At 42.7% G+C, this 26,211-nt stretch overlaps 1 protein-coding gene across 7 annotated transcripts in view; it reads left to right on the forward strand.

Annotated features, from left to right (window-relative positions):
• UBE2K (ubiquitin conjugating enzyme E2 K) overlaps nucleotides 1-26,211 on the forward strand; it is a 44,168-nt gene that overhangs the window by 16,581 nt on the left and 1,376 nt on the right. For 2 of the 7 annotated variants that reach the window (XM_040966389.1, XM_040966390.1), the window contains exons 2-5: nucleotides 5,675-5,768; nucleotides 12,183-12,241; nucleotides 18,611-18,693; nucleotides 24,419-24,518. In XM_040966389.1, the coding sequence (XP_040822323.1) occupies nucleotides 5,675-5,768; nucleotides 12,183-12,241; nucleotides 18,611-18,693; nucleotides 24,419-24,518 (336 nt within the window). Of the gene's footprint in view, nucleotides 1-2,383; nucleotides 2,596-5,674; nucleotides 5,769-10,354; nucleotides 10,955-12,182; nucleotides 12,242-18,610; nucleotides 18,694-24,418; nucleotides 24,519-26,211 lie in introns of those variants that run through there. The other 5 variants (XM_040966394.1, XM_040966395.1, XM_040966393.1 and 2 more) reach the window with 5 other exon arrangements.

The raw sequence follows: 26,211 nt of genomic DNA on the forward strand, positions 1-26,211 counted from the left end.
ACCTTAAATATGGAATTAGATTTAGATGTTGCTTTAGAACAGTTTTTCAAACTGTTCCTTAGATCCAAATGAGGGATGGGCCTTGTGCAGGGCACACCTGCACTCCGTATTCCGTTGCTTGGTTGAAATCACGACTACTCCCCTCAGTCTGGCTTCCTGCTAACGGGTCTGACAGGCAGCAGGTGATGGCTTAGAAGAAGCCACCCAAGAAGAAAAGCTGGCTGTTGGCAGGTGTTTGGGAATGAGCCCGGGGGCAGGTCACTGTTGCTCACAGTAACTTTCTTCCCTCTTTCCCTCTTTTTTTTTTTCTTCTGCCCCCCCCCCCCCCCCCATTTTTAATAGGATTTATTCATTTGTATTGGAAAGGGAGATTGCCAGAGAAAAGGAAATACAGAGCAAATGATCTGCTATCCACTGCTTCACTGCCCAAATGCCTGCGATAGCCATTTAAAACATTTTTAAAAATGAATGCATTGTGACAAATTATCCCTTTAAAAAATACAATATTGGGTCTGGCGCAGTAGCCCAATAGGTAAAGTCCTAGCCTTGCATGTGCCAAGATCCCATATGGGCGCCGGTTCTAATCCCAGCGGCCCCACTTCCCATCCAGCTCCCTGCTTGTGGCCTGGGAAAGCAGTCAAGGCCGAGGACGGCCAAAAGCTTTGGGACCCTGCACCCACATGGGAGACCTAGAGGAAGTTCCTGGCCCCTGGCTTTAGATCAGTGCAGCACCAGCTGTGGCAGTCGCTAGGGGAGTGAATCAGCAGATGGAATATCTTCCTCTCTGTCTCTTCCCCTCTCTGTATATCTGACTTAGCAATAAAAATAAATAAATCTATGCCGATCCGAAGCCAGGAGCCTCTTCCGGGTCTCCCACGCGGGTGCAGGGTCCCAAAGCTTTGGGCCGTCCTCGGCTGCCTTCCCGGGCCACAGGCAGGGAACTGGAAGGGAAGCGGGACTGCCGGGATAGAACTGGCGCCCATATGGGATCCCGGTGTGCAAGGTGAGGACCTTAACCACTGCGCCACCGCGCCAGGCCCCAATAAATCTTTTTTTAAAAAGTAAATTCTTATCAGGGTTTGGTTTGGTAGCCTAGTGGCTAAAGTCTTCACCTTGCAAACACCAGGAACCCAAGGCACCGGTTTGTGTCCCAGCTGCTCCACTTCCCATCCAGCTCCCTGCTTGTGGCCTGGGAAAGCAGCGGAGGACAGCCCAAAGCCTTGGGACCCTGCACCCATGTGAGAGACCAAGAGGAAGCTCCTGGCTCCTGGCTTTGGATCAGCTCAGCTCCAGCCTTTGCTGCCACTTGCAGAGTAAGCTAGCAGATGGGAGTTTTTTTTCTCTGTCTCTACTTGTCTCTGTAAATCTGACTTTCCAATGAAAATAAATAAATCCTTTTTTTTAAAAAAGTAGTTTCTTATCTACAATAACCTTTTTATTCCGTCCACATTTGCTTCAGCATTGTGTGGCATTTTGCATGCTTACTGTCAATAACGTAGTTCACGTGAGAGTGCTGATTGTGGTTTCTGTTCATCCCTCGATTTAATGCATTAAGACTGTCTGGGAGCCGCAGAGGAGCATCTGAGCCCTGCGGTGCGTGCAGCTGAGTGGGGAAAGACACTGCGGAAAGACAGCTCAGGAGCGATCGCAGAGAAGCCATGCGATGATCGCGCGGTTCCTTGAGGTTCTGTCCAAAGCTTGGTCCTCCTCGGCTGTTGCTGTCATTGAAATGAACATTACATTATATTTCCATTGTTAGACTGGAACAGAACTGTGGACTCCATTTTTTGTCAAATAGAGTTTTGAAATCAAAGGTTTTGTGACGGGGGCAGGGTAACTGTACCACTTCCTCTGAGGATGTCCTTGAAGTCTGAGCTCTGTGTTTTCACTTAATAATAAGATTTAGAGTTAGATGGTAAGTGACAAACATGAATTAGCACCTTAGGTAAGTGACAAACCAAGGATTCAGCATGCGTCTTACTTCAAAGGCTGTGACTCCTCTGAAACCTGTCATGTTGCGTGTCTTCCTTTTAGCTTCTGAGTCTTACTCTAGAATTCCACATTAGCCGAAGTTATTTTGTCTGGCAATGGGATTGGAGTTTGGGGATTACAAAGTAGTCGATGTTGTAGTTGCGTTGTGGAGATCTCTTGATAGAAAAACTAGGCTGTGAAATAGCTTTGCTAGTCACCATTTTCTTTTTATCTTTAGTTTTCTGCAGATAAAATTCCTTTACTAGAATATGGAGTGCTTTATGGTGGAATTCATCATGGTTTATGTATTTTCTTGAGCAGATTATGACTTATTAAATTTTCTTACACTAATAATATTCTTTCTCTGGAGTGAAAAAAAAAAGGATACATTTTACTCAGTTATAATTTGAGGGGGGGGGGATGTGGATATAAATATAAAATGTAACTTTATTTACCATTCTACTGACCAGGCAGTTGCACAGACCCTGGACACAGTTTTACTAATCTCTGTTACCTCCTCTTTTCTTCTCTAATATTTCAGCTAGATCCTTTAATATCTAATGTTTTAGGGTTATTTATCTCTTTGAGAAGATTGTGAAGCTCTAAGTATCTTTGAAAGCCCTGGTAATTTTTTCTTTTCTTTTCTTTCTTTTTTTTTTAAGATTTATTTATTTCTATTGGAAAGGCAGATTGACAGAGAAAGAAAAAAATCTTCCATCTACTGGTTTCCTTCCTAATTGGCTGCAAAGGCCAGAGTTGGGCCGTCCTCTACTGCTTTCCCAGGCCACAGCAGGGAACTGGAAGGGAAGTAGAGCAGCCGGGACACGAACCGGCGCCCATATGGGATGTTGGCACGTGCAGGCTGAAGAGTAGCTAATTGAGCCATCACGCCAGGCCCACACTGATAAATCATGAGGGAAAAATGGAAGTCTGTACTGTCTCTGTTACTTCTCGTATTGAATAGTCAAAGTCAGATGTCTCCACTTTTTTCTTCTGTGAAATATTTACTCATTTAAGATTTAGCTCTTTTCTTTCAAAGGACGGAGAGAGATCTTGCATTTGTTGATTCACTCCCCAAAAGGCTGCAATAGCCAGGGCTGGGATGCTTTTAAGACAAGAACTGGGAATTTCTTTCTGGTCTCTGATGTGAGTATAGGAGCCCAAGACCTTGGGCCCTTGTCTGCCGCTTTCCCAGTGCAGTAGCAGGGAGCTAAATTAGAAGTGGAGCAGCTGGAACTAGAACCAGAGCCCTTGTAGATGCTGGTGCAATGGGCAGATGTACTATGCCATGGTACTAGTACCTTTTATTATTATTATTAAATAGAGTATGAATCTTTAAATATTTTTATTGGAAAGGCAGATTTACAGAGAAAAGAAAAGACAGGGAAGAGCCAGAAAGATCTTCCATCCGTTGGTTCACTCCACAAGTGTCCACAATGGTTGGAACTGAGCTGATCCGAAGCCGGGAGCCTCTTCTGGGTCTCCCACGCGGGTTCAGGGTTCCAAGGCTTTGGGCTGTCTTCAACCTCTTTCCCAAGCCACAAGCAGGGAGCTGGAAGGGAAGTGAAGCAGCTGGGATAAAAGCTGGCACCCTTATGGGATCCTGGCACATGCAAGTAGCCCCTAGGCTACTGTACTGGGCTCTATTATTATTTGAATAATGTATTTGTTTATTTTTTATTGCGAAGTCTGATATACAGAGAGGCGAGATGGAGAGGAAGATCTTCCGTCCGATGATTCACTCCCTAAGTGAGTTCAATGGCCAGAGCTGAGCCGAACCGAAGCCAGGAGACAGTAGCTTCTTCCGGTCTCCCACATGGAACAAGAATGAGGGAGAGACAGAAAGTTCTTCCGTCTGTTGGTTCACTCTAAAATGGCCACAATGGCTGTAGCTGATTCAGGTTGAACCTGGGAGCCAGGATTTTCACCCAGATGTCCCACATGGGTGTAGGGCCCAAGCACTTGGGCCATCTTCTTCTGCTCCTTGCCCCGGAGCTGGATCAGAAGTGGAGCAGCCAGGACAAGTGCCCGTATGGGATGCCAGCACTGCAAGCAGCAGGTTAACTTGCTGTACTGCAGTGTCTTAGTGTCTGCAGTGACACTTAGTGTCATCTTTAATTTGCATGTCATTATCTATGTTTGTAATACTAGATGAAGTATTATTACTGTTACAATGTAAAACTTCTTTATATTACAAGGTACCAAGGATGTTAATAATTTTTTAGGATACAGAAAGAAGTTTCTCTATGCATATTTGTGACTTAATTAATATATTTCTTGATTAAACATAGCATGCTAGAAATATTTAAAATAGAAAACGGGTAAAGTATCTTTCCTTGGAAATGAAAGGAAGAAGCCAAGGACTCAAGGACTCTAAATGACAATTTTTAGTGTTTCATCCAGTAAGCAAGTTTGCAACAATACAAACATATATACACTTGAAATCAGGGCTTGTCTTGCATAAGATTAGATGTTTTGGTTCAATTAGATTAAAAGAACCCTTGCCCCCTCCATCCCCCCAAAAGGTGGGATAACATGCTTGTCTTGTATGGATTTCAGATTAAATTGAGGGGTGAAGGGAATGATGCATTGTTTAGGAACACAAAGCAGACAGAAACTGGTTGTGGCTTTGAAAGCATGGGCCCACAGGTCATCTGCCAGCAGGCGTTCGTGATTGTCAGCGTGAGCCCCACCGAAGGGTGCCCCACCGAAGGGTGTCCTTCATCTTTTAAGCAAGTCCAAATGACTGAGCACAGACTAATGACTGAGCACAGACTGTCACAGGATTCAGAGCTTTTTAGAAATACTTTGAGATTTGTAAAGTACAAATAAGTAGGTATAGATAGAGGAAGAATCTATTTTGAAAGAACGTGGCTGAGTGAAGTAGACTAAACAAAGGTAGATTGAAGATGGCCTTGTAAGAATCCAAGGGGGTACCTGGGCATGGCGTTTCCGTTAATCAGATGCCTTGAACGTTCGCCATCTTGCTGGATGATGGAGTGTTTCAGTCATTTACTCTCAACATCTAGAATTGTTAGTCAAAGCCCAAATGGCTTTTAATGATTGAATTTGCTGGACAAAGTTCATGTAGTTTGGGGCCTAGTTGCTCTTTGTTTAATTACACGAATGGATTTATCATTTAGTACTTGTCGTACAGTTAGGGGATCGGCAAATATAAAATAAGTTGTGTTTAATTTTTCCATAACGACATTGCTGTAAAGGCAACAAGTTATTGTACCATTTATTGTTCAAGGTGGTGTTATTTCATTAGAAACATTGGAATTTAAAATATTGTATCTTTGAATTGGATATTAATTAAATTGAATATTAAATCTTGCAGCAAGAACCTCAGAGCATGCCCTACACCCGGGACTTGGGGAGGGTGGGAAATTGGGTGGGCCTTCTCCCTTAATACCCCCCTTTTAAACGTGAAGGTAACAATATGGAAAACATACTAGTATTATCCACTTTCCTGTAGCCCTTGAACCTTCTTACTCTAAGTATGTAAAGAATGTCAAAATAAATTTTATTAATAAAAAAAAAAGAATGAAAAAAAAATCTTGCAAAAGTTACAACTTAGTTTTACTAGTGCACATGATCAAATTTATGAAAGAAGGGGGTTTCAAAATTTTTATAGGTAATATTTTAAAATAGGCTTTTTCTTGCTGATATAACTAACATTTATTTTCTGTTTATTTTTAAGACGAGCAAAAATCAAATTAAAGTAGATCTTGTAGATGAGAATTTTACAGAATTAAGAGGAGAAATAGCAGGACCTCCAGACACACCATATGAAGGCAAGTACTTTTTTATGTATCAAAATATTGTGCGTATTTAGAACCTCTTTGAAAGAATAAATCAGAATGACTTCAAACATCTTTTTGCTGCACAGAACATAACTTCATTGCTTAGAATATGCAGGAAAAAATTTTGAAGAACTTTCTAGACACGTATCTAGACTTACTTTGCTTACTGCCTTTTAGCTCATTTCATTCTGAGTCCGAAGTAAATTTAAGAGGCAAGTTTCGGGCTGTACAGGGTAGCCTTTAACTGCAGCACGTGCAGCGTCTCAGCTGCCCACTTCCGGACTCCAGAGTCTTAATTACCCTTCATATGGTATTTATGCCAAAACTTTCTTTAAATTTCTAACTGTTTTTTTTTTCTTTTCTTTCCTTCTTTTTTTTTTTTGAATTCCTCTCCCTTGTTTATCATTTAACATATCATTCACCTTATGTCTCCTTTTAGAATGTAGTCCAAATATTTAATTTTCCTTACTCAGGAAGCTGTTGAGTGATTATTTAAAATATATATATGAAAGAAGGGATATGGTTTTGTTTAACCTGGTGCTTAAAAGTGAAGTCTTTAGCTACTTTGGAATTGACATTGGGTGAAAAGATATAGAAGGATGTTGTATGTAATTTTCTTATTAGCCAAATCTTTATTCATGAATATTCTAAATTTTGGTTATGTAGAACTGCCAAGGTTCTTGTATATAATAGGTTTTCAAACGTTTGTTTAATTCAAAACATACAAGACTGTGTGGTAGGTCTTACTTGTAAGAACTTTACACATATAAAATTTCATCTACGGTAAGTGCACTTACCAATGCTTCACAGTTGAAGGATGTTGGAATAGTTAGTTTGTCCAAGATCAGACGGCAAAGTAGGATGGCTGGATTGGAGCCCTAAAAGCCTGTGACTTTAAAGTCTATGTTCTTAATCACATTTTACTTGTGAATAAATCGAGATTTAATGAATGTTGAAGTAGTAACCATGTCGGCTTTGAATATGATAGTTCTATTATTCTGTAACATAGTTAATGAAAAAGTTTGTTTCTATTTTCAAATTATGAAAGACCATACATATCTTAGCTTTTTTTAGGGGGTGTGGGGGTCAGGTGTTACAGAGAGAGATCTGCCATTCTGTTGTTTTTATTCCCTACATGGCCACGGCGCAGGGGCTAGACAAGGCCAAAGCCAAAATGTTAGAACTCCAGCTGGGTCTCCCATGTGTGTGCCAGGGACCCAAGCACTTGGGCCATCTTGCACTGCTTTTCCCAGGTCCCTGAGCAAGGAGCTGGATTGAAGTGGAGCAGTAGGGGCTCAAACCTGTGCTTCTGTGGCATCCCAGCCTTGCAAGCAGCTGCTGTGTTACAATGGCAACTCCGGTTTTTACTGTTCTGTGTTGTTCACTGCGAATTTTATGTTAAACCTGGTTTAGAGTCATTTGCAAAAGCAGGCTATTTCATTTAGTTCTTTTGATGAATAGCATATGATCCCTGTAATGATAAACTCGAGCCTCTTCTTGAAATTATAGCATTATAGTTATTTTTTTCCTTTAAAGATTTATTTCTTTGTTTGTTTGTTGGAAAGTCAGATTTACAGAGAGGAGGAGAGACACAGAAAGATCATTCGCTGGTTCACTCCACAAGTGGCGGCAAAAGCCTGAGCTGAACCAATCTGAAGCCAGAAGCTTCTTCTGAGTCTCCCATGAGGGTGCAGTGTCCCAAGGCTTTGGGCTGTCCTCAGCTGCTTTCCTAGGCCACAAGCAGGGAGCTGGATGGGAAGCGGGGCTGCCGGGATTAGAACCGGCGCCCATATGGGATCCTGGTGCATGCAAAACAAGGACTTTAGCCACTAGGCTACAGTGGTGGGCCCAGCATTATAATTATCTTGAATTATTGGTTTAGATTCTTTAGGTATGTTTTTAAAAGACAATGGGGTAATAACATCATCTTGGAGTCCTTCCAGGAAAATGATTTTTTATAATAAATGAGATATCTCTAGAGCTAAATTAGGTAACTCCTTAGCAGCTCCTAATACCGAAATGTTTTTAAGAAAGTTGAGATAATGTAAACTTCCTCATAGAGTATTTAAAATAGAAATATTTCCTGTATTGAAGCAAATTTGGTCATTTTCAATTGGTTATTTCTGATGCTGCTAAAACCTAATTTTTAAAATTCATTTAGGAGGCGTAGAAAGTGGGCGTCAGTCAGGGGAGTGAGCCAGTCAGCGCTCACGTGCTGGCTCTCCTGTGCCCCCTGAGGCCCTCCAGGTCTGTGCCCGCAGCCAGGGACTCGGGTCAGAACTCCTGCAGGAGTGACAGGGATCCAGCTGCACCTCCTTGCCGCCTCTCAGGCGACAAACCCAGGGACCTCTGCTGTGCAATATGGGCTTTTTTGTTTTTGTGTTTAATGATTTATTTTTACTTGAAAGAGTTGCAGAGAGGGGGAAACAGTGTGGGGAGAGAGAGAGAGATCTTCCACTGCTGATTTACTCCCCAGATGGTTGTAATGGCCTAACGTGAATGGATCTGAGGCCAGGAACCTCCTCTGGGTCTCCCACATGGTGCAGGGCCCAAAAGCTTAGGCCATCCTCCATTGCTTTCCCAGGCCACAGGCAGGGTGCTGGATGGGAAGTAGAGCAGCAGGGACTAGAACCAGTGCTTCCAGCACTGCAGGCAGGGGATCAGCAGGTTACACCCAGGCTTCTGCCCCCAATGTGGGCTTCTTAACTGCCATTTTGTCGTAAAACTGTTAAAGAGACTCATTTTATATCATTTAGGAAAAGCCCCATTCAAGGATATAAACTTGGATGTCTTTTTCCAAAATGTGAACAGAGCTAAAGTATTGTGATCATGCATGTGGATTTTGCTGCTTGGAGGTTTTTTCTTTTTCCAATCTATTCTTAGAAGCTAAGGCAAAAGTTTACATGTGGAATGTGATATGTGGAACTTCTTTATGTAATGAGACAACTGTTTTATGTAATACTAAAGGTAAAACAGATTAAAAAAAATACCACTTTATACGTCTTACTTTTGAAATGAGTGAGTTAAAAGGCACAGTGTGGGATGTGGGTTTGCTCCCATATCAGCCAGATCTGTGCTAGGCCGGGAGCTAGCAGCCAGGAGTTCCATCCTGCCACGACGGGCAGCAGGCCCGCTTCCTCCGCCTTCCACACAGCTTAGCAGCAGACTGGATCAGAAGCCATGTAGCCAGGACTTGAACTTGCATCTGGGACTTGAATCAGGACTCCAGTATGAGCCTTGTACCCAGCTGCACTGCAGCGCGGCCCCAAATGTTTTCTTCTTTTGCTTAAATAATTCAGTAGCAAAGGAAAATTTAGTTTTTACGCTTTCTTTTCTAAAAGTTACGGAATCAATGTTGATAGTTTAAAAATTAGCCTCCTTTTCTCATCTTCTCTGATTTAAGTTAAATTTTTGTTGTTACTTTTACTTCTTAAGAGGCAGAAATCTTCCAGTCACTGGTGCTATTTTCCAAATGCCCACCGTGGCCAGGCTTTGGCCAAGCTGAAGCCTAGTGTTAAGATCTGCCATGAGGGCCCGGCACAATAGCCTAGAGGCTAAACCGTTGCCTTGCATTTGCCAGGATTCCATGTGGGCACTGGTCTGTGTCCCGGCTGCTCCACTCCCCATCCAGCTCCCTGCTGTGTCCTGATAAGGCAGTAGAGGATGGCCCAAAGCCTTGGGGTCTTGGCACCTGTGTGAGAGACCCAGAGGAGGCTCCTGGCTCCTGGCCTCGGATCAGCTCAGCTCCAGCTATTGTGGCCACTTGGGGAGTGAACCAGCGGATGGAAGATCTTTCTATCTCTCCTTCTCTCCATAAATATCCCTTTCAAAAAGAAAAGAAAAAGAAAAGATCTTCCATGAATATTCAGCTACTGTCTTTCAGGGAGTGTGTTGGCAGGAAACTAATTAGAAGTGAGCCAGAATTCAAACCCAGACTCAAATTCATAAGTGTGGTGCAGATCAGGTGACAGTGTAACTGTTTTGTCAGTGTCTTCCCTACTTAAGTTATTTTTATACTATAAATTTTTATTGTTAAAAGCTGTTCTTGTTATATGAATAATATCGTTTCCTTAGAGATCCCTTAATTGTCCAAATTAGATAGAGCCATGTGTTACATAACAATGTTAAGGTCAATAGTAGGCCCCAATGTACAGTTAAGGTCCTTAAGACCATAGTGCCCATTCATGTAGCCATTGTCTTTAAGAACACCCCTCCCCTCCTTTCTCCTCCCCTCCCCTCCTTTCTCCCCTCCCTCCCCTCCCCTCCTTTCCCCTCCCCTCCCTCCCCTCCCTCCCCTCCCCTTCCCCCTCCCCTCCCTCCCCTCCCCTTCCCCCTTCCCTTCCCCTCCCTTCCGCTCCCCTCCCTTCCCCTCCCCTCCCCTTCTCTTCTTTCCCCCTTCCCCTTCCTCTTCATTTCATTTTAGTTTATTTTTAAGACTTATTTGGAAGGAAGGTTAGCACCCACACACATATACACAGAGAGAGAGATCCTCCATCCACTGGTTCATTCCCAGTGGCCTCCATAGTCATGGCTGGATCACGGCAAAACCAAGAACCCTATCATGCTTTTCCACTAGGTGATATGGATTCAACCTCTTGAGCCCTCTTGTGCTGGCTTCCCAAGTGCACTAGCAGGGAGCTGGATCTGAAGTGGAGTATTTGGGACTCGAACCATCATTCCAAAATGGTGTGCCAGCGTTGCTAGCAGCAACTTAACCTGCCATGAGACAGTGCTGGCCATGATTTTTTCTTACAACAACTTTTGTGTATTTTTCACTTTGTTTATGTATTCACAACTTCTGTGCATATTTCACCGGTGAAGCACATTTAGTTAATCCAGGTATCTGCATCACTAATCACTTAATGTAGGACTCTTAAAAGAATTAGCAGGAAGGATGGAAACCACAAAGGACTTGAGGAAAGTGGTACCACTTGAACATTTTTAGAAAATCACGGCTGTATTGAGGAAAATCTGGAAAAAAAAAACTCCTTTCAAGAGTTGAGTCTTCAGCATCATGAAGTTAGTGGTGTTCTTAGTATAGCTTTTATTTCATTGTTCTTGTTATTGAAACTTTATGTACAAAAAACCCAGGTACCTCCATGTCCTCCTCAGCCTGCTGTGATGACAGTTAACTGATGCTAGCCATCTGCTCCTTTGGAAGAATTCTAAGAAGTTTTGTATGTAATATTTAGTAGCACAAATTATTTTGCTATATTTTGTTATTTTGTAATAGTATTCTATTGAAATGGGTCATTAAAATGCTAGAGTTGGAAAGTTTGTTAGAGTTGGAGTTTCAGACAGCTTCTTATCTCATGCAGACTTTCCGTATCTGGTCTATGGGAAGCTGGAGAGGGATTTTTTGTTTTTTAAATGCCTGTTTAGGTGTTTTATCCTCAGTGTAACTTCAGAGCAAAACAGAACATTGCATTCTGTTTATGATGGGTTACAGCCACTTCTGTAAAGTATCACATTCTGTGCACCCACTAAGGGAAAAGAATAGTCTGTCTCTATGTTTTTAATTGTTGAATTCCTGTTTTCAAATTTCATTTCTTTTAATTTTTATTTGAGACACACAAAGACAGATACAGACAGAATTCCCCATCTGCCGATTTACTCTCCATTCCTGCCGTGGCTTGGGTTGGGCAATGCCAGCAGACAGTGGGAGTAGAAACAGTCCAGGTATTTGACAAGGGTGGCCCTAAACCAGCTGCTTGAGCCGTTACTCCTGCCTGTCACAGGGTCTACATCAGTTGACCCACAGTCAAGACCCACAACCAAGCTTGCTTACGTGGGATGCTGGCAGAATTGGTGGCTTGCTGCTTGTGTCTGGCTTTAAAATTTTAACAGGAAGTGATTGGCAGTTAATTTAGAGTTAAAAGATGAGGACAGTTTTGTATTTGAGAAAGCCAGCTAGAGGGTGTTTGGCTTGTTTTAGCTTGTGCCATAGTCTGTCTTCTGTCTTTGTGGCATTTATGCCTTTATGTCTCTCTCTCTTTTTCCGTTTTCTCTCCTCCCCCCACCCCCCACTTTTTTTTTCTGTTACTTTAGCAACTCTCCCCCAGGGTGGATTAGTTTTTTTTGTTTGAGGAAACAAAAGGAGATGGACTCTCTACCAGTTAATTGTGCTCATGTAGTCTTTTAAATGAATGTGGGTTTAATGTATTCATCTCTCTAGTCTCATTACTTTACTGAAAGGTAATGCAGTTGTAAGGAGTGGGTGTTCCCTGCGCTTTAGCAGACCTTTAGTACCTACTGCCCTTGGTGATTTTCCTTTTGGGTATCAACTTTAGAGTTACTCTGTTGTAATTGAATATAAAATAATCTTGAAAAGTTTTAGCTCTGTATCTGGCTTCGCATGTTTAAGGTGGCCAGCATTCTTAATTTTGTTTTCTCCCCATTTTTTAGGAGGAAGATATCAACTAGAGATAAAAATACCAGAAACATATCCATTTAACCCCCCTAAGGTATTGTAATACTCTTTTTCTGCATGAACTTCAAAAAACATTTCTTGACTCAGTTAATGCACATTTCAGTGCTTGTTAAAGTTAGAGCTTTGTGAATTGCTTTCTGTTTCTACCCTTAAGTGGATAATATCTGGAAATGACAGGTGGCTTATTTCTGAAATTAAAATGAAAAACCAATGTATTCAAAGGCAAGCTACTGTTGGCTTTAGAATGCAATAAAGTGTGCCACCGATCCTGGCTTAGACACAAGATCTGGGAAAACGTGCAGTGCTCCCAAGCGTAAGGAGCCTTGATATGCCTGGAGAGAAGTTGTTACTTGGCTCAGAAAAAGAATGAAGTCTTTTTGGGGCAAGTGTATTCTGCATTCATTCAACAATTATTTAAGTACTGTGTCCCAGTGAATACAGAGATAAGACACTGCCCTTCCATGGAGCTTTCTTCCTATCAGGAAAGGAAGCAGATAATTGCAACTGACAAAAGTTAAAGATGAAGTGGGATGGCCTAAAGATCAGGAGGCACTTAACATAAACTTACCTTTCACAGAACCACTTCCTTAATGTCTATTTTTGTAGGTTAAATACTCAAGTTAATTCCCTGGTTTTCCTACTGCTAATTACCTTCTGTCCTTGCCTCTCCTTGTTTACAATGGTGTCCTGTAGATCTTAAGGCGCATCTTTGATTGTGTTGCTTTTCTTTTCCTGTTCATAAAGTTTAAACTTCTTAGCCTGTCATTTAAAACCTCCTACAACTTGAACCGAATCTCCTTTTCCACCCTAATCTCCTGGCACCTCTACCCACACCAGGGGGTCTTACTTTCTAGCCTGTAGTTGCTATTTGTAGGCAATGTTTACTTTTCTATTCCATTTTATTATCTTCATTGTATTGTTGCCCCTGTTACTAAAAAAAATCCTGTTTTCTTGAGTTTTGGTGTAGTATTACCGTGTTCCTTAAGCTGTACTAATTTTGACTTCTGTCAATAGCATGTAAGTAATAGTTAATGTATAATTTAGAGTACAAATCTTAATAGCTTTTATGGCCTAAGTCCAATACCATGGCTTATATACCTGCATGTTGTTTGTAGCTCCTAATCGTGTAGGGTCCCCTGAAATCCTTTGGGTGAACCTATTGGTTTTCTCATTTAACAATATAGTAATCAAAGTTCCAGTATGAATTTGTATCGTTTGTCCTGAAGTTCAAGGTGCTTGTTAACTCTACTGTTTATATATGGCTATTCTATGATGAGCTTGTTGCTTTTAAAAAGTGTGATAAAATAAATTATTTCAATCATTTTTAGGTGTACATTTCATTGGTAATAAATTATATTCATATCATTTTGTGGCCTTATGCACATGCATCTGTGGAAATTTTCCATCTCCTCAAACTGACCGTATCCACTAAAAATAACTCCTTGTTATCGTCCCATTCCTACCATTGGTAACCACTCTTCTGTATTTATTTTTGTGAATTTGACTATTCTTGGGTTTTCCTAAGTATAAGTGCAATCATACAGTATTGTCCACTTGTGGCTGGCTTACCTTGCTCAGTGTAATTTCATCAGGAATCATCTCTGTGTAGCACCTGCCTGGATTCCTATGCAATTTCTATAACATTTTTGGAAACTGTATGCATAAACCATTTCAAAAATATTTGCATCTGAATTAATCCCATTTTCCAGTGGAATACCTGTTTTTGCGATACCTTCATATAAATATACAGTTTATTTAGGCAGTCAGCTATTGATGAACATTTGGCATTTGTTTAATGGAAATAAGGAAGAATGGGGAAAAAAAACTAGAGTAACTTCTATCAGTGTCTTAATAATTAATGATGCCTCAGTTTTTTTTTTTTTTAATTAAAAATCTATTTGAAAGGCAAAGGGGTCGAGAGCTACCATCTCCTGGTTCACTTTGCAGATGTGCACAGCTAGCGGCACTGGTCTAGGGCAAATCCCAGAGTCTAGAGCTGAATTTGAGCTTCCCACATGTGTAGCAGAGACCCAGATGTGTGAGCTGTCACTTGCTATCTCCCATGGTGTGCCTCAATGGGAGGGATCGGAATCAGAAGGGGAACTGCTGCTCAGTCCCAGTGGCGCTGGGCTCCCGACCAGCGCCCCTAATTGCAGTGCCTGTCATGTTTCTGATATCTAATGAAATGGAACACTTAGAATAGTGGCCAACACAATAAGCACTTGATTAGCCATCAGTAAATGATGGCTGCCCTCAAAGGCCCTTTCTGAAATAGTTTGTTGTTGATTTCCCTCTGTAACAACACTTGATTCCTGTAACTGGTCGTAATAGCCAACAAGTCAAACTAGCCAAAATCATTCGGATGGATGAATGGATAAATAAGGCATAGTAAAACTGTATACTGCAGTATTGTTTGAATATAAAAAGGAATGAAGAACCATTAATGCTAGCATATGGATGAATGGGCTCGTGCGTTGGCGCAACTGGCTAATCCTCTACCTCCAAGTGCTGGCATCCCATATGGAATCCAGTTTGTGTCCCAGCTGCTCTACCGCCAATGAGGCTTCCTGCTTATGGCCTGGGAAAGCAGTGGAAGAAGGTTGAAATCCATGGGTCCCTGCAACCACTTGGGAGACCTGGAAGAAGCTTTTGGTCCTGGCTTCCGATCAGGCCAACTGTGGTTGCTGTGGTCATTTGAGGAATGAACCAGCAGATGAGCTACTTCTCCCTATTTGTAAAATCTGCCTTTCAAGCAAAAGTACATAAATCTTTAAACAAAAAAGAAAATGGATGAACCACAAAAACATGCTAGGCAAAGCAGACACAAAAGCCCAGCGCATTGTATGAATTGATGTATGTGACACATCAGGAAAGGCAAATACATGGGAATGAGAGGAGGGCGGTGGTTGCTACTCTTACAAGGTTTCTTTTTCAGGAGATAAAATGGTGAGAAATTAGATTGTGGTCGTAGTTACACAGGTCTATGAAAAAATAGAGGTTGTGATGTTGTGTGTTTAAGTGCAGTCTGCATAATGTGTTATAGCTCGGAGTCATTGCATGGTTGTGGCACTGTTTGATAGGTACTTTGACAAATTACAACAATCCTTGATGTCTGTGATTTCTGTGATACCTGGATTCAGACACCCATGAGCACCAAGGCCTGAAACAAATCAAATGGAAAATTTCAGAAGTGATTTAATGTTTCAAGCAGTTATAACTTAAGCATTATTGTCATCATGAATGTTTAAAAAGAAAATATAATTAGGGCTCAGTATTTTTCAAGGTTGCAGGTATCTGCTGGAGATCTTGGACCGTATTCCTGACAGATAACAAGGGCTGTCGTACTGTGCAAGCAAAAGTCTGAGAAGCATTTACAAACTTACCCATTTCTCTTAACTCGATCACAGAACATTTTTGGCTTGTTATTCTGCTGTAAATTTTTACACAATAGGTCATTGGGGTTCGTTTCAAACAGAAAGTGCATTTTTGAATCCGCAAAAAATGGTACAAGAGGAATTTGGTTGAATATAACCAGTATTCTAGAGTTAATTGTAACTTACATTGAAGAAAAAGTCATTAAAATCATAAAACTCCAGCACGATGACTTCTTCTGTATTGGAGATTGTTTTATGAATCTTCCTTTGGTGTTATGTACATTCTTGTAAGTGTGAAATTGAGTAGAAATATGATTGCTGGTGATCTTTAGTACATGTGTGTGCATGCATCTTTACAGCAGCTTTTTGTATGTGAGTTAAACTGTGGAATAATCTTAAGTTCCAGTCTGAACACAAGTCTGCCCCGAAGCAGGAGGGAGGTGTTTGTCATGAAGTACAGGCTGCAGTCTGCTGGCCGAGAGCAGCTCTGTCTGTGAAGATGGCTTAGAATAGTCTTTCCTTTCTGTCTGGTATCACCGAGTATCTACTGCATTCTGTGTTGAGGGTTTTATTTGCTTTGGTGCTGGCTGCAGCTAGTAAGTGCTCTGAAGTTCCAGAACAGTGCTGGTATTTGCATGGAAAGATAAGGAGACTTGTCTGTCTTGTTACTGTTTTAATGTTATGAACTACCTGATATGCATTGAGATCCAGTATGACTAATAACACATCATTGTGAGTGTGATTGTATTGTTACCAGCTATCACACTGCTTCCCTTCCAGATCATTTTGATTCTGCATTGTTGGTAAGACAGGAATGGTGGGTGGTACTGTGAGAGAAAGTGGTAGAAGTCGGGATGTGAGCTGATGTAGAATAATAGGACAATATTTCGGGATGCATTAATTGGTAACCTTAAGGCTTGAAAAATGAGAAGATGTGAAAGCCCTGCCTGCTAAAGGAGGTAACTGATGATAAACAGCAGAGAAGAAAGAAGCAGATGGTAAGAGAAAAGAGTAGACCACACCACAATTGTTTCGATGTGTCGTGGTGGATAATATTGTGTGATCTTGAAGGTTAATCTCTATGTAATCATCTGTTGGATTCGGTCACTTTTTAAGAAAAACATTTATTTACTTGAAAGGTAGAATTGTATAGAAAGAGAGGGGGAGAGAAGTCTTCCATGTGCTTGTTTATCCCAAATGACTGTGTCAGCCCAGGCTGGGCCAGACTGAAGGCAGGAGCTTTCCCTGGGTCCTCCCTGTGGATGCGAGAGTCCAAGCACGTGGGCTGACCTCCGCTGCTTTCCCAGTGCATCAGCTGGGAGCTGGATTGTAAGTGAAGCAGCCAGGATGGAAATCTGCCCACATGGGACCCTGGTGCTACAGGCAAGCAGTTCAACCTGCTATGCCACAACACTGGTCCCCCCAAATGTTTTCTACTTGCCAATTATAAATCAGCGTAAGGATATTTAATGATTTCCTTGGTGTTAATTACTTGGTTTTGCATGTGTGTCTGTGTTTGGATAAATGTACTCAATTTTAAAAAGCAGGTTACATCTTTTTTTAAAATATGTATTCATTAACTTTTTTAAAGGCAGACTTACAGAGACAGGGAGACAAAGAGAGCTATACCTTCTGCCTACTGGCTCACTCCTCAGACAAACGCAAGGGCTCGGATTGTGCCATGCCTAAATCAGGAACTCAGAGCTGTCTCCCGATTACTTGGTGTGTCATCAGTGTTTTGCTGGAGCATTAGCAGGGAGCTGGATCAGAACGGGAGCTGGGTCTTGAACCAGTGCCCATATGGGAAGAATGGCTGAGCTGTTATGTAGCAATATATGTCCCAGGTTCACTCTGTATTCCAGAGTTGTTGAAAATTCTGAGGCACCTTATTTTAAATTTATAAAATGCTACAGTTTCCTTGAGTTTATAAAATTATGGCATATAGTTATAGGGTTTCTATACATTGGGCTCAGTGAATTGCAAATGTCTTAATGTAAATTTTGTTATAACTGTTTTAAAAAATGTAGGACCTAAGCGCTGTATTAATGCAGTATTTGACCAGCACTGTGGGAGATGCTGGTAACCCCCTAACAGCAGAAGCTTGCTGTAATATGAAGTACACATTCCAGGTTGACCCGCTCTTGGAGGCCTTGGGATGGTCCTGTGAGCAGTGCTTTTCAACTTCCATGTTAGAACGCCCTGGAAGGATCAGAATAGGAATCTGGCACATCAGGGGAGTGTGGGGGAACCCAGGGAAAGTGTTCAGCCCCTACAGTGGGAGGGAGACTTTTTTGTGACTGGAAACAAGTAGGTCTCAATGCCCATGTGAAGATGTCTTTAAGACTGAGAAAAGGATCAAACAGCCACTATGAAGGAGTGAAAAGTGTGCGTTAGTTTAGGTGACTTAAAGTTCTTTTTTTCAGTTTGAATACAAATTAGAACCTGGAAGGTAAGAAAATAGAGCAGGCTAATCAAGAAGTCACAAAGAGAAGAGAAATGAAAGCTAAACAGCTGTTTAGCTTTGTTTTTTTTTCTTTATAAATAGCTTAGAAAAGTACTTAAACTTACTTGGCATTTTATGTTTAATTTTCTATGTGCTAGACAACTTGGGTGCAGGTAGTTGGGTCACATGTCAGAAACAGTGTCCTCAGCAGCTGATGGGGCAGCTGCGCTCTGGTGGGCTCAGTTAGCTTGTCGGGTTCTTCTTCCACACAAAGACAGAGAATGTAAAAGCCCGCTGCGGGCGTGCCTTTTGCTGTATATTACTGCCCAGCCTCTTTGGACTTTTGCTAAATTTCTTAAACTCATATGCTTCAGTACCTTCTCCTGGCACATTATAATATGCTTTCAAACATCTTTTTTTTTTTTTTTAAGTTAAAAAAAAGTATTCTGCACAAAATTAGAAGTGTTGAAGCCATTTTACTCCACGTGCTTTCCTGCACTTGTAATCTGTGGATTTAATTTGCTCGTTAGTTCTATTTAAACATTATGTCTGTTGCTGAAAAACTCAAGTGTGCTTTATATTCTAGGTCCGGTTTATCACTAAAATATGGCATCCTAATATTAGTTCCGTCACAGGGGCCATTTGTTTGGATATCCTGAAAGATCAATGGTAAGAGATTTTGAATTTGCCTTTTCTCCTCTCATGCAAATACCAGTCTCATAAAAAGTGTTAGCTGTGCAATTTCCTGGAACCATAGCATTATTATACTTTATTTCTTGGACTTTATAAAGCTTCGAGAACCTAATTGAACCTAATTGAAAGTGTGTTGCAACTGAGCTCGTAATTTCTCTGATCAGAGCCTTGATAGGCAGTGTCCGAGGCTGGCTTTACATTTTGAAAAGTCTTGGGTTTTTGTCATTGCTGTTTGTTTGTTTGTCTTAATTTGAATCTTTGCCATCTTGGAAAGATATCTGGACAACTTTAAAAATTAACAGATACAAAAATGGTCCTCTCCCACTAGCTGGAATGTAAGCAAAGCCCTGGGAAGGGCTGCCTTTGCAGCGGAGCGTTCGTCTCCGTAGCGCCCTAGGTTCCCATGCAGGAGCGCTGACTTGACCTCAGCAGCGGGAAGTGCGGGTTCTGCCTCCTGTGCTGACTCAGCTGCGTGGTCCTGAGCGGCTTAGGCCATGCTTGTGTGCCTTCGTTCCCTTATCGCAGGACTGCGGAGATGAAATGTGTTGCTTTATGTCATTTCCTTAGGAAGGAACTTAATAGTCTGCCTGATAAATATGATGGTGGTGGAGCAGCAGACGATGGTTATTCATATAGCACAAGATTTTGCAGTTGGAAAACGGAGGAGGTAGGCAGTAGGAGCAGCGTGGGAGAGAACAGAATTAGAGGAGACTGAGTGTATGCTGTGATCTGTCCTCTGACTCTAATCTTTTCAAGAGAAGGAAGAGGGTTCGGTGCAGTAGCCTAGTAGCTAAAAAATCCTCCCGGGATCCCATATGAATGTCGTTTTGTAGCCTGGCTGCCCCACTTCCCATCCTGGCTCCCTGATCATCAGAAGTTCATAATGGAATTTTTAAAGAATCGTTTTACTAAGAGGCAGTCTCTCTTACTTAATAAGAGTCGTCCCGTTCATCTCCTGCTTTACCCCCAAATACCTCTGCTGGGTCTGAGTGGGGCAGGACCCCGGACGCAGTCTAGTTCTTTGAACATAGGAGACAGGGACCCAGTGACTAGCACCCACAGCGCTGTCTCTCCCAGGCCCTCCCTCGGCAGAGTGCTGCAGTCGGGGACCCAGGCCTTGGGGCCGGGAGGCGGGTGAGCATCCTAGGCATTGCTATAATCAAGTTCTCACTCTTTTAAAGTTCTAAGATTCCATGATATGGAAGCAGATTTTCAGAGTGAGAGGGGTCTATTTGGCTTCCTGGCTGTCAGCTTTTCCACCCCCCCAGCTGTGTCCTCCCCCAGGCTGCCCAGTGGGCTCCCCATCCCCGGGTCTTTAGGTGGATCGCTTACGGGGTGATCTTGCTTCTTCCTAACCATTCTCACTTCCTTCATGAATGCCTGTAATTTTATAGCTTCCTCATTAAATACCAACAACTCACAAATTTCTCTTTTGTTTAGCAGGCGCCAGACTTATTCTGCTACCTGCTTTTCATCTGTATTTGAATGTATAAATACAATCTCAACTATCAAAAACTGGACCAATGGTCCCTTTAACATAAAGCCTGTTTCTTTTTTATGTTATCTTTCTCATCTAAGTCATTGGCAACTGCAAAGTCAGGCCACAATTTCCTCATGATCTTTGCTTTCTCTGTTACCCTGTAGTTGTTTGCAAGTCTGTTAGAGAACCCTGTGTGACCTCAGCAGGCGCTTCCCTTCTCCCCCTGTGCCAAGCTGTGTTGCCCCTTGCCTGGGTGACTGTGAGCGAGGGCCTGCCTCCTCCTGGTCCCAGCAGCCACAGTGAATAGCCCTGCCAGTGAAACAAAGCCTCAAACAAGCAAAGCTACCTGACTGACCTCTCTAGCTGAGAATGAACCTGCCCCACTATTACCACTTACCGTCCCCCGATGGTTAGGTGTCATGTGCATCTATAAGGGGAGAACTTGAACTGTTGTCTCAGCTAATCTTTAGCTCTTCCTAAGACAGGTGAATGGTTGGTTTCATATTGATATGATTGAATACCAAAAGATATAAAAATATCAGATAAAATAGATGGATTAAGTATTTCAGGAATCAGTTTTCTACCCCAGCTTTATTGGAGCATTAAAAAAGTGTTTTATTTATTTGAAAGATAGAATTGCAGAGAAGGGGGGATTGCCCAGGATCTTCCACCTGTTGATTTACTCCTTCAGTGGCCTGTGCTGGGCCAGGCTTGTGCCAGGAACCTAGAATTTCATACAGATTTCCCTCGTGGGTGACAGGGCTCCAAGTTCTTTGGCCATTTTTTGCTGCTTTTCCAGACACGTTAGCAGAGAGCTGAATGGGAAGTGGAAGAGCTGGTATTAGAACAGGTGTCTGTAAGGAATGCTGGTCTTAGGAGGTAGCAGCCTAACTCACCCTGCTACAGCACTGACCCCATGCTTAGTTTGGATGTCAGTGTGAAGGCATCAGAACTGGAGCTTGGTACAGAGATGTGTAGGATGAGGGTCTGGTGTTGTGGTACTGTGGGTTAAGCAGCTGTCTGCATGGGCAGCATCTCACATGAGCCACAGTTTTGAGTCCTGGCTGTTCCAGTTTTGATCCAGTTCCCTGTTAATGCCCCTGGGAAAGCAGTGGAAGATGGCCCAGGTACTTGACTCTCTGCCACCCACACGGGAGTCATGGCTTCAGCTTGTTCCACCACAGGCAGTTACAGTCATCTGTGGGAATGAGCGAGTGGCTGGAAGATCTTTTCTGTCTCCTTCCCTGCCCTGCTTTTTAAATAACTTGATAGGATCGTGACCTTAGCACGAATCAATTACAAATATGGAAGTATTTTTTTAGAAAAAAGACTTTTTGTAAAAAAAAAGAATTACATATAAGTTTGGGATGGGATTGCTAGAATATCATTGATTTAACCTTGAGTACTTAATGATATATTTGGGGCCCAAGGTTAACTCATTTACTGTGACCTTTCTTAGTTCTGCAACTTACCACATATGGAACCCAGTTGGGGATGATTTTACCCCCGTACCTGTTGGGACCGAAGGTGCACGATACTCACCTCGCAGAACAAGGGAGCAGGCGCGTTTAGGTGGTCGGCGAGCTCTGCTTTGCGGGCTCACCGCATTGGCGCCGCTGTGCACCTGTACGCACACATAGCTCATCATTGCTATAGAAGAACATGCACAGCAAATTTATCACTGTCCCCAAGCAGAAGATCACTCAGGGTACTTAACCCACAGGAGGATTGGCACGGTAATATGGATTATATTAAACGACGTGACCGAGTGAGCTTTTAATGAAATTCAAGATAAGCCCCAAACTAATTTATGTAATAGTAATGAAGGTACTGGGGGAGTCCGCAGGAATGAGTGAGGCTTCTTCATACGAGGAGTATTCTAGATTTTGACATGTATAAAATGCATCTAGCTGCACAGCATTTTACTCTGCTTACACTAAATAAATTATAAACACTGCTCTTTTTGTATAGAATTCAGTGTTCCAAATGAATGTGCGTTAATTATTGACCTTGTGGAAGTTCCTTAGCAGAAAAGTTGGTCACGTTATGATTCACATGATTATTTTACAGAGTGAGGGCTACCCAGTGTGTGTGAAACATACAAGTAGCCGCGTTGACTGTTTACTGATTTGAGCAATATTAATACTGTAGATAGATTTATAAGTTAGCAGATGCGTTTTGAAATTTCATGAGTTTGCTGTTACTGTTGTTGGGACTTGTTTTAATAGATTTAAACTAACCACTAAAAATTCAGTATGCTATAGATTTAATCAGTATTTTTTAGAAAAAGTAATGGAATAAAAAGTTTGCAGTTATATATTTTTTCATATTACTGTTATTGGATTTTTTTAAAGATTTATTTTTATTATTTTTTTATTGGAAAGGCGGCTATACAGAGAGGAGAGACAGAGAGGAAGATCTTCCGTCCAATGATTAACTCCCCAAGTGAGCACAATGGCCGATGCTATGCCGATCCGAAGCCAGGAGCCTCTTCTGGGTCTCCCACGCGGGTGCAGGGTCCCAAAGCTTTGGGCTGTCCTTGACTGCTTTCCTGGGCCACAGGCAGGGAGCTGGAAGGGAAGCGGGGCTGCCGGGATAGAACCGGCGCCCATATGGAATCCAGGGCGTGCAAAGCGAGGAACTTAACCACTGCGCCACCGCGCTGGGCCCGTTATTGGATTTTTTTTAACGTATCTTCATTGCAAAGGCAGAATTACAGAGAGACAGTGAGACAGTATGGTTGTTTAAAAACTGCATTTGAAGATTCTTTTTAGCAAACTACTACTTAATAAGTTATAATCACTGCCTCGAAGCATTGCGGTGCCTGTGCTCTGGCACAAGCACGCTAAACTGCACAGTGACAAGTACTGTGGTACAGAGTTTCGGAACTCTAGCAGTTGCACGCTGGAAACCTCCATAGCGATGGAACGTTCCTCCTCCTCCCCCAGTCCCTGGCAGCCTCCACCCTGTCTTGATCTGTCAGTTTTACTGCTCCTGGTACATTTGGCAGTGGAACCTTGTGTCTGGCTTTTGTAGTTTGTTAGTCTTCCTGCTGTGGTATCTTCTAGGATGCATCTGTGCTGTAGCCCGAGTCAGAGTTCCCTTCTTTCTTTAAGGTGACTGTTGCACTGGGTGGCAATGCAAATGCTAAGCATCATTGATGGAGACTTAGCTTCCACCCTTTGCCATTATGAAGATTTCAGATTATTAACATGAGTCTGTGAGAACCTGTTAGTATGCCTGGTCTCTGTTCTCGGGTGTATACACTCAGAGATAGAATGGCTAGGTAATCTATTAATTCAACACATCACATTTTGGAAAAACCTATCACCATTTTTTAATAATTTTATTCCACTTTCCATCATTTCCAACAAATACATATAGATTCCACTTTTAAGATGTTTTATTTATTTGAATGGCGGAATTACACAGAGAAGGGCAGAAATAAGAGTCTTGTCTTTATCTGCTGGTTCACTTGCGCATGTGTGCAGTAGCTGGGCGGGCAGTGCTCGGGGCCCCATCTGGCTTTTCCATGCAGGTGACGGGGCCCAAGAAGTCAGGTCATCTGCTGCTTTCCTAGGCGTGAACAGGGATCCGAGCCAAGTGTGCAGTGGAGACCCTGAGAGCGGTCAGCCGTGATGCTGGGCCACGCTGCTAGCCCCAAATCTAGCTTTCATTGTTTTTCTGTAGTTTGAGTCCTTGAGGGGTACAACATTCGTGTGGGTTTTCCAGGGCCCCTGCCAGCAGACCACTCTGAATTTTGTGTGAACAGTGGTGCTACTGTTGCCATAGCCAAGTTACTCTGGCTTTGTTAGGTTTGCCAACAGGGGTCCCTGTGTTCTCTGTGCAGATAAGCGCATGTCTTGCCCAGGTACAGCTGTTACCCTCAGAAGTACCGTGGGCTTCATGCCAGTGCAGGCCTGTCTCTGATACAGAGAGCTGCTTGCATTTCTGGCTCTCGCCTGCTTCCAGCCCAGCTCTGCCTGCGCCTAGGGACTTGGCACGTCATCAGTGACCCGGAGCCCTGTGTATTAATGTGTGTGTGTTTCTCTCAAAGAAAAATTAAAACAATTATAAATTTCTGTGACTTCTCTATTTCTCTGATGAAGATAAACATCTCTTTTGGTCTAGAGTTGTTTTCTGTTTGTTTTATAGATAGCATCGCTTGGCTTTTGTGGCGCGGGGGCCTCCTGACTTGGCTCTTTCTGTTTCGCCTTGCAGGGCAGCTGCAATGACTCTCCGCACGGTATTGTTGTCCTTGCAAGCGCTATTGGCAGCCGCAGAACCAGATGACCCGCAAGATGCAGTAGTAGCAAATCAGGTACGACGGCTGCTTGGGGAGAGTCTCTGATACAGATGTAAGCGGCTCCTCAGTGCCTGGGCGTCACCACATGCACATTCTCTATTGAAAGGCAATTTCGAAAGGGTATCCTTTCTGGAAGTCGGGTTGTGTGGTCAGTTATAGTAGTGGACATGTATTGATTTTTAGCATACATAGGTATATGGTGGAGGCTATGTTCCTAACATATGAAAATGTGCAGAAATCTACAAAGTCAAATGATTGCATGGTGAATACCTGAACTCTGTGGTATAGCCTGGATGATTAACATTGGCTCTGCCAGCTCCACTGTGAGTGGGCCCACTGGCTGTTCATCCAGTGCTGGTCTCTCCTTAGTGATAACTTTAACCCCTTCCCACGCTGGCACTGAAGCAGCACGGTAAGCCAGTAGTGACTATACTTTGCCAAATGAAGAAATTTTTTTTTTTTCAGTTATGATCTTTGACCAGCTAATTAAGTTTTGTTGATGTTTATTGAAATACAGCCATACCCACTTGCTTGCTCTGCTCTCTAGCTCCCGTAGCAGTCATGAATGGCTCTGGATCTTAAAGCCTTCACTTATTAGCATCTGCCCATCCCCCTGCTTGCTTTTTTTTTTTTTTTTTTTTTGAGAAAGAGAGATACAAGCTCTTCATCCATTGGTTCACTCCTCAGATGGCCAAAATAGCTGGAGCTGAGCTGATCTGAGGCTAGGAGCCAGAAGCCTTTTCCAAGTCTCCCACACGCATGCAGCAGGGACCCACAGGCTTGGGCCATCCTCTGCTGCTTTCCCAGGCCATAACCAGAGAGCAGCTGGTTCTGGAACCACAGAGCTGAGGATTAGTTTGCTGTGCTGCTGTGCTGGTTCTAGGATCTGACCCTTTAAGAGACAGTTTTCCAGCCCCTGTGAGTATTTCTGTCGCATAGCTCCTGTGTTGCTCTCCTGCGAGTGGATCCGTCTTCGTGCCTGAATTGTTCTTCCTCCTGCTCTTTGAGCCGGGGCTCCTTGGTTCTCACATTGTTCCCTTTACTCACACACTCCTGATGATCCACGTCACCGTCTGTCTGCACTTGATGAAATGTTTGGATGTGAACTCCCCTAAAACATGGTGTGTGTCCGTGCAGGGCTCTACGCTCTGCATGCCATTGCTGAAGCCACAGGGTGTGACATCCTAGATTCGCCTGTCATTCTGCAGAGCCATCGGCAGCTCAGTGACACGGCCGACAGGCCCTGGAGTGCACGGTCTCCTCTGGCTGCTCTGTTACTCTTACTCTGATTGCCAGGCGAGAGGCACACTTTTGCTCTTTTAACTCCTCTGATCTCTTCTCAGCCAGCATCTTCCTTCCCTTACCACATTCTTAACCGCCTAGTGTGAGAAGCCCAAGTCCACGGTCACTTAAGTGCAAGGTCTATGCAGGGTTCTTTCATAATTTGCAACGTCTGCAGACTCAACTTTCATCTTCTAATTTAAGTTTGCTTTCATTTTTGCTTACCCTTTTATCTAATCTGTGTTTCTCTTGAAGACTGTTCACTCCTTGTTTTATGCATATATCTTTGTTAATATGTTCCATGAGTTGCCGGCAGATTGCTGGTGGTTATGGTTTAATATGTGACTTATTCATATATTGAGTCAGACACGTTGCTTGAATTCCAGCTTTGACTTCCAATTGAATTCTAAGCCCACAAGCTAAAGTT

Source organism: Ochotona curzoniae, unplaced genomic scaffold, assembly GCF_017591425.1.
Source record: "Ochotona curzoniae isolate NIBS_2020 unplaced genomic scaffold, NIBS_Ocur_1.0 scaffold_4505, whole genome shotgun sequence".
Taxonomy (NCBI): domain Eukaryota; kingdom Metazoa; phylum Chordata; class Mammalia; order Lagomorpha; family Ochotonidae; genus Ochotona; species Ochotona curzoniae.